At 35.9% G+C, this 17500-nt stretch overlaps 1 protein-coding gene across 1 annotated transcript in view; it reads left to right on the top strand.

Moving 5' to 3' along the window:
- Positions 1 to 17500, top strand: part of LOC133551210 (GDNF family receptor alpha-2-like) — a 299303-nt gene that overhangs the window by 140928 nt on the left and 140875 nt on the right. The window contains exon 4 of the mRNA XM_061897692.1: positions 175 to 553. Coding sequence (XP_061753676.1) covers positions 175 to 553 — 379 coding nt within the window. The remainder of the gene's footprint in view (positions 1 to 174; positions 554 to 17500) is intronic.

The following is a 17500-nucleotide window of genomic DNA, read 5'->3' as shown; positions in this document are numbered from 1 at the left end:
TAGTTTCTGTATCACATATGATACATTAGGTGTTATGGAGTGAATCATCAGAATTTTAAATATATGTTTGTCTCGGTTTGACCCTTGACCGGATAAGTAGTATATAGGAAATGAATGCAAGGACCAAATGCTGTTTTATTAGTCTCTGTATTGACGTTTAAACTCTCTGTTCAGGGATGCTCACAGTGGCCCCAAAAGGATTCCACTGCGCCGACGCCGAGAGAACCTGCAACCCCTGCCTGGACGCGGTCAAAGCCTGCAACCTCAACGGCACCTGCAAGAGGCACCGCTCGGCGTACATCGCCACCTGCATCAAGGAGGACACCAACAAAGGGGAAACCTGCAGCAAGAAGCGCTGCCACAAAGCGCTCAGGCTCTTCCTGGACCGCGTGCCCGCCGAGTTCAGCCACCGCCTGCTCTTCTGCCCCTGCCAGACCGAGGGCTGCGCCGAGCGCCGGCGCCAGACCATCGTGCCCGATTGCTCCTACCGAGAAAGGGACACGCCCAACTGTCTGGAGCTGAGGAAGATCTGCCGCCAGGACACGCTCTGCAGGTACGTGGAATTACGGGCGGGGTTTTTTTAGATATATGATCCAATTTTGGAGGTAGCTAATAAAGGATCAAGGTTCTGATCCGACAAATTGCAAAGTAAATAGTATTGTATCGCACCCACTGAATTTGGGAAGAAGTACATATTTTTTCCATATATTAGCCGCATCGGACTATAAGTCATAGATATATAAGTTGTGAAATGAGTTATTTACAAATAAATATTTTGTTAATCTTTGTTTATATACCTTAGTTGTTTCCAAACATTGTCTGTAACACGGCAGTAAAACGGCTGATCAAACAAAACGGAAGTCATCGTCATGGACCGACTCGCTAAGAAAGGTAGCTCTCCAATCAGCTAAACAGACCCAATAACTCCAGGGTGACGTTTTGGTGACTTTACTGAGGAATTTGTGAAACTGGAACAATACAAAATAAATGCTTTGTAAGTTAATAATACTAACACGGACACTCGTAAACGTGTTAGCATATTAGCTAATGCTAACGACTGTAGCTTCATTACATTACGAAAGAATGCATGTAAACATGCATGAAAACATTCCTACGGCCATCGCACATGGGACGGTTTAGTAAATGAGGGTTGTTTTAGTTATATTGTAAAACTTACAAACATTGCTTGGAGTGAGGACTGAAGAATCCATTAAGGCTCCAATCTTATAATAATATCAATCATAGTATTAATAATATAATGTATAATTGATTAAATACATTATACGTAATGTAAAAAATATATTACAATTATAGTAAAAAATTATAATATATAATTAATTAATTTAAAAAATATTAAAATAAATAGTAACTTTAGAGTTGTGCTGATATTATGACATATTTATATTGGTTTTGCTCAATTCTTAAGGCTCCAATTTGTATTTTTTAGGGAAGTGAAAAACCTTCATCATGACACTACTATTAATATTATTTTTATTATTAATAATAATAATAATAATCATCATCATCATCATAGTAGTATTGATAATAATGTGTAATTACATTAAATACATAATGAAAAATGTAAAATATGTATTATGATATTTATAAAAAATAATAATATATAATGGATTGATTTTAAACAACTTTAAAATAAATAGCAACTTTAGAGTTGTGCTGATATTATGATGTATTTATGTCGGTATCGACTAATACTTAAGGCTTTATTTGGTATTTTTTCTGGAAAGGAAAAACATTCAATCATGACACTACTATTAATATTAGTATTAATACTAATAATCATATTTGTAATAATAACAAATTATGATTGATTAAATACATGATAAATAATATAAAATATATATTGTAATTTTAGTAAAAAAATCATTATATAGAATCAAATAATTTCAACAATATTAAAATAAATAGTAGCTTTAGAGTTGTGCTGATATCATGAATTATGTATTTATGTCGGTATCGGCCAATACTTAAAGCTCCAACTGGTATTTTTTTCTGGAAGTGAAAAAGTGACACCCCAATTAAAAAATTATGATAATAATTATAATTATATTAATAATGATGTACATGTAATTAAATAATTTGGAAATTATGTTAAAATATGTTATATATTTTTTATTTTAGTTCAAACCATTTTAAAATAAATAGCAACTTTAGAGTTGTGGTGATATCATGGTGTATTTATGTCAGTATCGACTAATACTTAAGGCTTTATTTGGTATTTTTTCTGGAAAGGAAAAACATTTAATCATGACACTACTATTAATATTAGTATTAATACTAATAATCATATTTGTAATAATAACAAATTATGATTGATTAAATACATGATAAATAATATAAAATATATACTATATTTTTAGTAAAAAAATCATTTTATATAATCAAATAATTTCAACAATATTAAAATAAATAGTAGCTTTAGAGTTGTGCTGATATCATGATTTATGATTTATGTATTTATGTCGGTATCGGCCAATACTTAAAGCTCCAACTGGTATTTTTTTTCTGGAAGTGAAAAGTTGACACCCCAATTAAAAAATTATGATAATAATTATAATTATTTAATTATCGGATTCAGGAGGAACAGTGTGGTTTTCGTCCTGGCCGTGGAACTGTGGACCAGCTCCATACTCTCGGCAGGGTTCTTGAGGGTGCATGGGAGTTTGCCCAACCAGTCTACATGTGCTTTGTGGACTTGGAGAAGGCATTCGACCGTGCCCCTCGGGAAGTCCTGTGGGGAGTGCTCAGAGAGTATGGGGTATCGGACTGTCTTATTGTGGCGGTCCGTTCCCTGTACGATCAGTGCCAGAGGTTGGTCCGCATTGCCGGCAGTAAGTCGAACACATTTCCAGTGAGGGTTGGACTCCGCCAAGGCTGTCCTTTGTCACCGATTCTGTTCATAACTTTTATGGACAGAATTTCTAGGCGCAGTCAAGGCGTTGAGGGGTTCCGGTTTGGTGACCGCAGGATTAGGTCTCTGCTTTTTGCAGATGATGTGGTCCTGATGGCTTCATCTGACCGGGATCTTCAGCTCTTGCTGGATCGGTTCGCAGCCGAGTGTGAAGCGACCGGAATGAGAATCAGCACCTCCAAGTCCGAGTCCATGGTTCTCGCCCGGAAAAGGGTGGAGTGCCATCTCCGGGTTGGGGAGGAGACCCTGCCCCAAGTGGAAGAGTTCAAGTACCTAGGAGTCTTGTTCACGAGTGAGGGAAGAGTGGATCGTGAGATCGACAGGCGGATCGGTGCGGCGTCTTCAGTAATGCGGACGTTGTACCGATCCGTTGTGGTGAAGAAGGAGCTGAGCCGGAAGGCAAAGCTCTCAATTTACCGGTCGATCTACGTTCCCATCCTCACCTATGGTCATGAGCTTTGGGTCATGACCGAAAGGATAAGATCACGGGTACAAGCGGCCGAAATGAGTTTCCTCCGCCGTGTGGCGGGGCTCTCCCTTAGAGATAGGGGGAGAAGCTCTGCCATTCGGGAGGAACTCAAAGTAAAGCCGCTGCTCCTTCACATCGAGAGGAGCCAGATGAGGTGGTTCGGGCATCTGGTCAGGATGCCACCCGAACGCCTCCCTAGGGAGGTGTTTAGGGCACGTCCAACCGGTAGGAGGCCACGGGGAAGACCCAGGACACGTTGGGAAGACTATGTCTCCCGGCTGGCCTGGGAACGCCTCGGGATCCCCCGGGAAGAGCTAGACGAAGTGGCTGGGGAGAGGGAAGTCTGGGTTTCCCTGCTTAGGCTGTTGCCCCCGCGACCCGACCTCGGATAAGCGGAAGATGATGGATGGATGGATTATAATTATATTAAAAATAATGTATATGTAATTAAATAATTTGGAAATTATGTTAAAATATGTTATATATTTTTTATTTTAATTCAAACCATATTAAAATAAATAGCAACTTTAGAGTTGTGCTGATATCATGGTGTATTTATGTCGGTACCGGCCAACATTTAATCATGACAATACTATTAATATTAGTATTAATACAACTAATAATACTCATAATATTAATGATGTATGATTGATTAAGTACATGATAAATAATGTAAAATATATATTATAAAAATGTAAAAAAAATATTTATATATAATCAAATAATGTAAACAATATTAAAATAAATATTAACTTTAGACTTGTGCTGATATCATGATTTAAGATTTATGTATTTATGTCGGTATTGGCCAATACTAAAAAGGTAAATTGTGACACCCCTATTATTATTAACTATACTTTTCTTAATAATAATCACAATAATGTGTAAGTGATGGAAGAAATCAGAAATAATATTTTTTTATTTTAATAAAAAAATAATATAAAAATGTAGATATTATAACAAAATAAATCGTAATTTTAGTAAATAATAATGGTGATACATTGCCAATATATGATACTCGGACACATGCGCACCACTTATACAAATAGTTACAAACTAATTTTAGATCGGGAGCTAGATGGAGAAGAATCTACTCCCGAGTGGCACAATAACTTAAAAATAAAAATAAAAACAATTTCAGATTGTTGTCTTTGTTTAAAAATAGAACGAGCACATTCTGAAAATGTACAAATCATAATTTTTTATATTTTTTTACACTTACGGTACATGTTACGCTTAATAGTATTCTATCTTTATTTGTCTTTATTTACACTTTCTGAATAAATTATGTGATAATGTTCATCAGTGAACACATTGGTGTTAATTTTCAATCCATCAACATAAAAAAGATAATATCAAAATCAGATTACAGGATGTTATTTTTGTAGTTTGCTCATTTTCCTCGACTAGTGCACTAACATCTTGTGGTTTATTTTGCACATATGTAGCATCATCTCCAAAGATACAAAGAATTGCTATTGTGACATCTAGTGGACACATTTACAACAGCAGTTTCTTTCATTCAAAAATTTCGGCTCATTTTTATTCTGAGCAAATAATAACAATAACAATAATAATATAGTAATATAGTTATAGTAGTAATAATAATAATTATAACAATAATAATAATAATAATAATAGATTTTATTTGTAAATCAGCACTTTACCTTGAGCAAAAAAACTCAAAGTGCCACAGTTTTAAAAAATAGTAATAATAATAATAACAATAATAAAAAAAATTATAAAAATAAACTAAATATAAAACTAGAAACAGCCCAATAGCTAGAACCAGTATGCATATATATATAAAAAGCTTTTTTTTTAAAAGATGGGTTTTTAAGCCTTTTTTAAAAGCATTCACAGTCTGAGGTGCCCTCAGGTGGTCAGGGAGAGCGTTCCACTGACTGGGAGCAGCGGAGCAGAAAGCCCGGTCTCCCAAATTCATCCCGCGGGCTGGATAAAACCTGTTCGCGGGCCTGATCCGGCCCACAGGCCGTAGGTTTGACATCCCTGGTCTATCTCAAAGCTCTGCACCAGAAACTGGATAGTTGTATTTTAAAGCGAGCAAATTTGTAGTAAAACTGTTAACGACTATACCAGTGTTTTTCAAAAAAATTTTGAGCCAATGTACATTTTTTGCGTTGAAAAAATCCGGCGGCAGACCACCAGCAGAAATCACTAAAAAACAAAACTCATTTGACAGTAGAAAGTCGTTGTCGCAATTGTTGGATAAGAATTCAAAGCATAACCAACCATGCTTCAATGTAGCTCTTATCTCAAAGTAGGTGTACTGTCACCACCTGTCACATTACGCCGTAACTTATTTTGAGTTTTTGGCTGTTTTCCTGTGTGTAGTGCTTTCGTTCTTGTCTTGCGCTCCGAATCTGATGTTTTTTTCTCTTTTTTTTGGTATTTCCCTGTAGCAGTTTCATGTCTTCCTTTGAGCGATATTTCCCGCATCTACTTTGTTTTAGCAATCAAGAATATTTCAGTTGTTTTTATCCTTCTTTCTGGGGACATTGTTGATTCTTATGTCATGTACGGATGTACTTTTTGGGCCCTGTCTTTGCTCCACAGTAAGTCTTTGCTGTCGTCCAGCATTCTGTTTTTGTTTACTTTGTAGCCAGTTCAGTTTTAGTTTCATTCTGCATTGCCTTCCCTAAGCTTCAGTGCCTTTTCTTAGGGGCACTCACCTTTTGTTTATTTTTGGTTTAAGCCAGGGGTCACCAACCTTTTTCAAACCAAGAGCTACTTCTTGGGTACTGATTAATGCGAAGGGCTACCAGTTTGATACACACTTCAATAAATTGCCAAAAATAGCCAATTTGCTCAAGTTACCTTTAATAAATAAATATATATATATATATATATATATATATATATATATATATATATATATGTATATAAAAAAATGGGTATTTCTGTCTGTCATTCCGTCGTACATTTTTTTTCCTTTTACGGAAGGTTTTTTGTAGAGAATAAATGATGAAAAAAAACACTTAATTGAACGGTTTAAAAGAGCAGAAAACATGAAAAAAAATTAAAATAAAATGTTGAAACATAATTAATCTTCAATTTCGACTCTTTAAAATTCAAAATTCAACCGAAAAAAAATGAACAGATAAACTAGCTAATTCGAATCTTTTTTAAAATATTAAAAAAGTAATTTATGGAACATCATTAGTAATTTTTCCTGATTAAGATTAATTTTAGATTGGATTTTAAATAGGTTAAAATCAAATCTGCACTTTGTTAGAATATATAACAAATTGGACCAAGCTATATTTCTAACAAAGATAAATCATTATTTCTTCTAGATTTTCCAGAACAAAAATTTTAAAAGAAATTCAACATCCTTTGAAATAATATTTATATTTTATTTTTTTTAATTTTAATCATAATAAGTTTGAAGAAATATTTCACAAATATTCTTCGTCAAGAAAACAGAATATAAAATGAATAATTAAATCAAAATGTATTTATCATTCTTTACAAAAAAACAAAAAAAAAATACTAGAACATTGATTTCAATTGTCAGGAAAGAAAAGGAATGAATTTAAAAGGTAAAAAGGTATATGTGTTTAAAAATCCCAAAATATTTTTTAAGGTTTGTTTTTTTTTCTCTAAAATTGTCTTTCTGAAAGTTATAAGAAGCAGAGTAAAAAAAAAAAATGAATTTATTTCAACAAGTGAAGACCAAGTCTTTGAAATATTTTCTTGGATTTTCAAATGCTATTTGAGTTTTATCTCTCTTGAATCAAAAATGTCGAGCAAAGCGAGATCAGCTTGCAAGTAAATAAATAAAATTTAATAAATAAAGGCAGCTCACTGGTAAGTGCTGCTATTTGAGCCCGAAGATCGGGTGTGTTTTTAGCTCACTGGTAAGTGCTACTATTTGAGCTATTTTTAGAACAGGCCAGCGGGCGACTCATCTGGTCCTTACAGGCTACCTGGTGACCCCTGGTTTAAGCATTTGACACCTTTTTACCTGCACATTGCCTTCCGCTGTTTCCGGCATCTAGAAAGCAATTAGCTACCAGCTGCCACCTACTGATATGGAAGAGTATTACACGGTTACTCTGCCGAGCTCTAGACAACACTGACACTCAACAATAACACGTAATTTGCAGTTTGCATAATTTGCATAATTACTGCTTTGCAAAATATATTTGAACCCAAATAGGTTAAATGAGATAATCTCCCACAACACACCAGACTGTATCTCAAGGCACAGTGGTTGAAAAACACAAGATTATACCACAAGCCCTGGAGACCGGTCGTTATTTATTTCTAATTAAAAAAAAAAAAATCCTCATCATCTTATATTCAAGGTAAAAAGAAAAAAAAAAGGGGTTTATGTGTCCGTGATAATTGTATTTAGTTTGTCAACAAAGTATATCCAACATGGGGGAAGCTACAGTATACTCAGGATGATGCCGGCGACGACTAAGTTAGTCAGACAACGCTCAATTAGGCAGAAAAAAAACATTAGTGCACCACTTTGACTCCGTTGGCGACTCTGTTGGATTCCAGACAGGCGCCTTCAATTCACGCCTAGTCAGCCGTGGCGTGTCGGCTTGTGTCGGCGCCGCTGAGAACAGGTGAAAAACATGTCTCGGGTGTGTGTGTGTGTGTGTGTAAGCGTGTGTGTGTGACATTCCGGTCTCGCCTGTTCATTAGTCTAATAGCACGAAAAAACGTGGGACATTTGAATAATTTGAAGCATTTAAAAGCTCATTTGACAGCCTAATGGAGTCCGACCGGAGCGTTAGACCTTTGAATGCCCATCGCTAAAAATAAAAGGCCGTGTGAGAAGTATTGGAAGTGTGTGTGTGTGGAAGGGGGAGAAAAAACACATTAATGGCTCATTTTCCATTTTTCCGCCGTGACGGATGATTAGGCATCTGATACAACTCTTAGTGACATGTCTGCACAGCGTTTACATGTTCCAAGAAGTACGCACACTTTCTCCAACTTCTGGGGAACTCACACTTTCTCACATTTTATGGAGGAAAAAAACGTTCACCCGGCGAGATTAAAGATAGCCGTACTGTTCCTTGGAATAAAACATTTATTGTTCTCAGATTGTAGTACAGGGGTGTCAAACTCTTTTTAGATCGGCGGGCCCCATGGAGAAAAATCTACTCGTAAGTGGGCCGGACTGGTAAAATCACGGCACGATAACCTAAAAATAAAGACGACTACAGATTGTTTTCATTGTTAAAAATAGAACAAGCACAATTTGAAAATGTACAAATTATGTTTTTTTACACTTACATGTTGTATGTCTTTATTTGTCGTTATTTATCATTTCTGAATAAATAACGTGATAATGTTCAATGATCATTTTCAATCTATCAAGATAAAAAAATAATATCAAAATCAAATCACAGGATGTTATTTATCAATCAATCAATCAATCAATGTTTACTTATATAGCCCTAAATCACTAGTGTCTCAAAGGGCTGCACAAACCACTACGACATCCTCGGTAGGCCCACATAAGGGCAAGGAAAACTCACACCCAGTGGGACGTCGGTGACAATGATGACTATGAGAACCTTGGAGAGGAGGAAAGCAATGGATGTCGAGCGGGTCTAACATGATACTGTGAAAGTTCAATCCATAATGGATCCAACACAGTCGCGAGAGTCCAGTCCAAAGCGGATCCAACACAGCAGCGAGAGTCCCGTTCACAGCGGAGCCAGCAGGAAACCATCCCAAGCGGAGGCGGATCAGCAGCGCAGAGATGTCCCCAGCCGATACACAGGCAAGCAGTACATGGCCACCGGATCGGACCGGACCCCCTCCACAAAGGAGAGTGGGACATAGAAGAAAAAGAAAAGAAACGGCAGATCAACTGGTCTAAAAAGGGAGTCTTATGTAGTTTGCTCATTTTCCTCGACTGGTGCACTAACATATTGTGGTTTATTTTGTAGCATAATCTACAAAGATACAAATAATTAATATTGTGACATCTAGTGGACACATTTAGAACTGTTTATTTCATTCAAAAATTCTGGCTGATTTTTATACTTAGCAAACTCATCCGGCGGGCTGGATAAAACCTGTTTGGGGGCCTGATCCGGCCAGCGGGCCATACGTTTGACACCCCTGTTGTAGTACATATCACGCACAAGAAAAACAACTATTGTATTAAAGTTAAAGTTAAAGTACCAATGATACTCACGCACACATACGAGGTGTGGTGAAATTTGTCCTCTGCATTTGACCCATCCCCTTGATCATCCCCTGGGAGGTGAGGGGAGCAGTGAGCAGCAGCGGTGGCCGCGCCCAGGAATCAGTTTTGGTGATATAACCCCAATTCCAACCCTTGATGCAGAGTGCCAAGCAGGGAGGTAATGGGTCCCATTTTTATAGTCTTCGATATGACTCGGCCGGGGTTTGAACTCACGACCTACCGATCTCGGAGCGACACTCTAACCACTAGGCCACCGAGTAAATATGTGAAATCCAAAAATAACCGTTTTAATTTTTATATATATATATATATATATATATATATATATATATATATATATATATATATATATATGTATATGTAAATGTATATGTATTTATACGGTATTTCCTTGAATTGCCTCTTCTCACTCCTGCGCTTACCAAAGGCATGTGGTAAAAGTAAGCATGCGCTAATTATTTTAAAACCTCTTCTCACTCCGGCACTTACCAAAGGTATGCAGTAAAAATTTGAGTGTGATGTAAGCTTGGACCTTAAATCCTACTGAATAGCTCTTAATTTTCTTCCCTTTATGCGATTTCAAATTACCGGTATTGAAATCAGCCTCCTCCATTTTGAAAATGATGACAGGGGAAGTGTCCTCTTGACGTCACGAGTTTGACCAGGCGGTAATACTAAGCATGCGCTAATTATTTTGGGAAGCGAGTTTGACCCTGCAGTAATTCAAGGCAGGCGCATACTATATGCCCTGCGGTAATTCAAGGAAATACGGTATGTATATATATGTAAGTATGTGTGTGTATTTGTTATATACATATATATATATATATATATATATATATATATATATATATATATATATACATATATATATATATATACATACAAACCCCCTTTCCACATGAGTTAGGAAAATTGTGTTGGATGTAAATACAAACAGAATACAATGATTTGCAAATCATTTTCAGTTGAATATGCTACAAAGACAACATATTTGATGTTCAAACTGATAAACTTTTTTTTTTTTGCAAATAATCAATAACTTTAGAATTTGATGCCAGCAACACGTGACAAAGAAGTTGGGAAAGGTGATAATAAATACTGATAAAGTTGAGAAATGCTTATCAAACACTTATTTGGAACATCCCACAGGTGTGCAGGCTAATTGGGAACAGGTGGGTGCCATGATTGGGTATAAAAGCAGCTTCCAAGAAATGCTAAGTAATTCACAAACAAGGATGGGGTGAGGGTCACCACTTTGTAAGCAAATCGTCAAACAGTTTTAAAACAACATTTTTCAACAAGCTATTGCAAGGAATTTAGGGATTTGACCATCTACAGTTTGTAAAATCATCAAAAGGTTCAGAGAATCTGAATAAATTACTGCACGTAAACGATGATATTATGGACCTCTGAGCCCTCAGGCGGTACTGCATCAAAAACCGACATCAGTGTGTAAAGGCTATCACCACATGGGCTCAGGAACACTTCATAAAGCCTCTGTCAGTAACTATATATATATATACATATATATATATATATACACATGATGAGGTGGCGACTTGTCCAGGGTGTACCCCGCCTTCCGCCCGATTGTAGCACCCCCCGCGACCCCAAAAAGGGAATAAGCGGTAGAAAATGGATGGATGGATATATATATATATATATATATATATATATATATATATATATATATTTGTGTGTGTGTGTGTGTGTGTGTGTGTATTTTATTATTTTTTTTTTTTTTTGCCAAGCAATGTGCTTGTATAAGTTTATATTGGGGTATGTAGTTTCCTCATGGGGAACGACGTTAATGCCTCTTGTATTCTCCAGTGAATGCGGATAGTATCACTGTTTTGTAAGTTTATCAACATGCTCTCATCGGTTTTTATTTAAAATGAGGATACCGTTTATCATCATACCGTTTATCATTGCATCCCTGCCTGTTCTATAATTAACAGAATTGTGATAGAATTTGGATAAATCTATTATATTTATTTTAGTTAGGGCTTTACAGTTAAACCTTATTATGCCACAAGATTCCCTGACAAAAAAACAGCATTCAAAAGCCAATTAAGTTCCAGAACAGGCTTAAGTAAACGCCGAGGTGCTGTAGCTAATGTCTAACAACCAATTCACCCCACTTCACTTTTTTTGCAAGTCATTGGATTGTAATGCAACATAATTCCATGTGTAAATACATTTCTCTGAGCTTTATTGACGCTCTCTTGGAACACAGTAAGAGCCCAGAATCCACGTTCGGACCACTTCTGCAGCGATAAGACGCGCTCCCGCCAAACTCCTCTCCTCCAATTTATGATGGGCTCGATAATTACCTGCTCGCCCGCGTTGTGTCGTCCTGTTTTCAGAACGAGATTATTTCCCCGACCCGTTGGCCCCTCAGGTGTCAGGAGTTCACCTGCGCGCTGCCAGAGATGCAATAGAACATAAAAGCTCATTATCTGTGGCCACGCCACGGCACACAAAGGTCAACAGCTCGGTGGGCACGTAGCTGCACATAATTGTACTCACACACACACACACACACACACACACACACACGCAGACACGCATTCTTGTATTTGTTACCTCTTTGAGACCTGAGAATAATGCCTACCTCTTAAGGACCAGCCTTTCTAGATATATAAAGATTTATAGAAGGGGGGGTCCTCTCCAAGGTTTCTCATAGTCATTCACCTCGACGTCCCACTGGGGTGAGTTTTTCCTTGCCCTTATGTGGGCTCTGTACCACGGATGCCGTTGTGGCTCGTGCAGCCCTTTGAGACACTTGTGATTTAGGGTTATATAAATAATCATTGATTGAAAAATAATCATTGATTGAAAAATAAACATTGAAAGATTTGTATTTACAACATTATTCATACATACATAGTATGCAAATGTAAAACAAGCTTGTTTTACATTTTACATTTGAACAATGAGTTGATATTTCTCAAGAAAAAGGTCACAATTTCACAAGAAAAAACATAGAATTTCGGCAGTGTTATAAAAAAAAGTCGTAATTTCACTCAACGCAAGTCAATGATGACAAAAATCATAATTTTACTAAAAAAATGTCACTATTTACAAAAAATGGGGAATGTTGTGATAAAAGTCAGAATTTGATATGACAAATGTCGCCATTTTGCATTAAAAATTTAAAATTATACATAAAAGTAAAAATTTTACGAGAAAATATTTCTATATGACAGAAACAGAAAGAATATGACAAATAGTTCCCAATTTTATAAGAAAAAAGTCGAGAAAAGAAAAAGTTTTATTTATTTGTCATTTTTGTTCGTAATTGGTTTTTAATCTTCATTATATACTTCAAGTTATTACAACATGTCACTATATACATATTTATATATACATACAGTATTTTTTTAAATTAATTTTGGCTAAAAGGGGCGCATTTCAATTTCAACACTTGTTATGTCATATGTTGGCCAGGGGGGGGAGCACTTCAAATTCTTACATCCATCCATTTTCTACCGCTTATTCCCTTTTGGGGTCGCGGGGGGTGCTGGCGCCTATCTCAGCTACAATCGGGGGGAAGGCGGGGTACACCCTGGACAAGTCGCCACCTCATCACAGGGCCAACACAGATAGACAGACAACATTCACACTCACATTCAAACACTAGGGCCAAATTTAGTGTTGCCAATCAACCTATCCCCAGGTGCATGTCTTTGGAAGTCGGAGGAAGCCGCTTGTTATTTCATATGTTGACCAGAGGGGGAGTACTTTTAAAACAGACACACAGTCAATTTGAAAAATCCCTCCTTCTCTATTAGATGCAATGTTTTTCCGTATTGGGACCAGGATCTATGTCCTAACTTGTTCACCAGTCCTCATATGAATGGAACTTTTTTCTTGTTGATGTCTCAAGAAGGGTGGAAATACAAGAAAACACACACACACACACACACACACACACACACACACGCAAGTTCAACTAAAAATGGGCTGGGTTCAAAAGCAAACTGTCATCAGTCACTGTGATCACCTTTATGGAGTCCCTCCTCAAGCTGGGCAATATGGCTGGAAACTGTATCACGGTGTTAGTGTTTTATGTTGGTCGATATCAATTATCAAGCCACTGGAATTGGGTATTTATTGCAGATTCAACTATTGCATTTAAATCAGGGCTGGGCGATGATTATTGATATTTTTTATGACCTAACTAAGACAAGGATCAAGAGAAAAATATATCAAACGGAAACATTTTTATTGCCGTATCTTCCAGACTGTAGAGCACACTAGTATAGCCGCACACACCAAATAAAAACAATATATATCAATATATATCCATCCATTTTCTACCGCTTATTCCTATTGGGGTCGCTGATGTCTATTTCAGCTACAATCATATATATATATATATATATATATATATATATATATATATATATATATATATATATATATATATATTAGCCGCACCGGACTATAAGCCGCAGTTATTTACGCACAACAGTTCTGCAAATGTTTGTTTACATACCTTAATTGTTTCCAGTGTCTGTAACACAGCAGTAAAACGGCTGATCAAGCAAAACAGAAGCTACCGTCATGGACCCACTAGGTATGGAAGCTATCTCTCCAACCAACAAAACAGACTCAATAACTCCACGTTTTGGTGAATTTACTGAGGAATTTTTGAAACTGAAAGAAGACAATATATCAGCTGCACTACACTATACACCGTTTATATATATATATATAGATATATATATATATATATATATATATATATAACTGTATATATATATATATATATATATATATATATATATATATATATATATATATACATATATATATATATATATATGTATATATATATATATATATATACGTTGTGAAATTAGTTATTTACATATCTTAATTGTTTCCAAACAGTGTCTAAAATCAGGCAGTAAAACATCTGACCATACAAAACAGAAGTCATTGTCATGGACCCACGAGCTGCGGCAGCTAGCTCTCCAACCATCTCAACAGACTCAACAACTCCACAAATTTGTGAAACAGAAACAATGCTAAAAGAATGCCATTGTAAATTAATAATACCAACACAGAAACTCGTAGACGCCTTAGCATATTGGCTAATGCTAATGATGCTAGCTTCATTACATTACGATAACACGTACGAATATGCATTAAAACACTCCTACAGACATCGGCGTGGTTCGCTTGGTATTGCGGCCGGGCCAGCAACTTGAGGGTTGCAGGTTCGATCCCAGCTTCTGCCATCCTAGTCACTCCTGTTGTGTCCTTGGGCAATATACAGTACTTTATCCACCCACACTAGTTTGAATGTAACTTAGATAATGGGTTAAAGCGCTTTAAATCACTACAGAAAAACGCTATATAAATATACTTCACTTCACACATGGGACGGTTTAGTAAGATAAACAGTTTTAGTTAGATTGTAAAAACTTGGAGTGATGAATGAAGCATTCATATGAGCAGGAACGCTATGAACGACTAGAAGATAAAAGGGAACTTCTACTTCCAGTTCAAAGGAAGCAGGAATTCACATTAACCCAGAAGCACCTGCAGTGAGCAAACTCGTCCTAAAGATGACGCCATAGCGCAAACAATAACACACCATTCAGGTGTATTTGCATGTGATAAATCCAAACTACTTGTGTTGTGGCCGCCGGCGACGAAAAATCCATAAATTAGCTGCACCGTTTTATAAGCCGCAGGGTCCAAAGTGTTGGGAAAAAAGTCGTCTGAGATTTAATGCCAGGAAGTTACGGCTGTGCTCTAAAGGGTGAGTGCGGTCTTGGTGGAGACGAAAGCCTTGGTCTGACTAGAGTCCCTTTTAAAACACAAAAACAAAACAAAAAACTTCCATACTGTCCAGGTGAATTTTCCTCTTTTATCCACATTTTCTTCATTTTGACTTCCTCTTCTGAGTCAATGCAAAGAATCAAAATAAACTTGATGGTTGATACTGCCACCTGATTGGCTGTTAGCATGCCCACTGATCAGTGATCACTTCCTTGCTTACCAACGAGCGAGTGCCTTTGTTCGTGCAACCAACCTTGCTTCGCAACTTCCGCCTACTTCTGACGAAGACAAAAAAAAAAAAAATTATCGAACACGTTATATCGGAATCAAAATCAGTATATTTTTATTACCGTAGTTTGAGAACGGGTTCACTAACTAGGATTTTTATTTATATTTTATTATTATTTTTATCGACAACGTGCCCATCGTCACATGTAATGATGTCATTTTATATGCCCAGCCCTAAATCAGACATGATCACAAGGCAAGTATTTTCCCCAGGAAAAAAACATCAGATCAGATTTTTTTTTTCCGTCCATAATTCCTTTAATTGGATCATTTATTGACGCAGCAGCATCGGGGCCTAATCTGTGCCGCACCTTCAATATGTTCTACAAGGAAATGGAATTGCAGCTCATTTGTCATGCTAATGAAGGCACCGTTGATGCATTAGGATTATTTTGGGGCTCCATGCAAAGAAAAAAAAACACTAAATTTTAAAAATCGCTTGGAGATGTTATTTATTTATTTATTTATGTATTTATTTATTTTCCCGAGGCTTCCCTCTGGGAGGTGTGTTGATTAAAGCGAGGGATGATCATTCAACGACAGACCTGTCTCCCCCTCGGGGACGTCTGCCTCCAAACAGGACACACAGCATAAAGCCTCATCTTTTGTGAATGGAGGGGTGGCGTGCGTCGTGGTCATGTGACGTGAAATGAGGCCAACGTGTTGTGGTCATGTGACATACAGAGAAGGGGAAGTGTGACAAGGGTCTCCCAGGACCGATGCCTTAGGAGGTCACCGGTATGTTGACAATTGAACTGTGCATCCCTGCAGGTGATGCAGGGATGACGGAAAAATGATTTGTAGTTATCCTCGGAGGAGGAAATGTCATTTGAACTTTTTTTTCGGGGGCTTTTGATGATCTCACGAGTATAAGTAAAAAAACATACAAATTTTATGTATGTATTTATACACTGGCAGATATATATATATATATATATATATATATATATATATATAATGAATATATGTGCATATATGTATGTGTGTATGTACATACATACACATATATATATATGTATATATATATGTATATATATATATATATATTTATATATATATATATATATATATATATATATATATATATATATACACACACAAACCCCGTTTCCATATGAGTTGGGAAATTGTGTTAGATGTAAATATGAAGGGAATACATATATATATATATATAATGAATATATGTGCATATATGTATGTGTGTATGTACATACATACACACATACATATATGCACATATATTCATTATATATATATATATATATACATATATATATAATGAATATATGTGCATATATGTATGTGTGTATGTGCATACATACACGCATATATATATATATATATATATATATATATATATATATATATATATATATATATGTGTGTGTGTGTGTATATGTATACACAGTACATATATATGTGTGTATATATATGCTTATATGTGAATGTAAATATGGGTATGTGTGTGTATATATATATATATATATATATATATATACATACACAGTATGTATGTATATATATATGTACCTATTTATATCTACATATATGCGTAAATGTGTGTATATATGTGTGTGTATATGTATGTACATATATATGTCTGTGTATATATATATATATATATATATGTATATATGTGTATATATTTAATTGTGTGTATATATATATAATGTGTGTATTTATGTTTGCATATATGTACATATGTTTGTGTTTATATGTATCCATATATGTATGAGTGTATATATATATATATATATATATATATATATACATTACAATTTTCCCCACACCTAGTGTGTGTGTGACAATCATG

This window comes from Nerophis ophidion, linkage group LG01 (assembly GCF_033978795.1).
Source record: "Nerophis ophidion isolate RoL-2023_Sa linkage group LG01, RoL_Noph_v1.0, whole genome shotgun sequence".
NCBI lineage: Eukaryota > Metazoa > Chordata > Actinopteri > Syngnathiformes > Syngnathidae > Nerophis > Nerophis ophidion.
The sequence above is the reverse complement of the archived record's forward strand: the minus strand, read 5'-3'. Positions and strand labels throughout refer to the sequence as shown.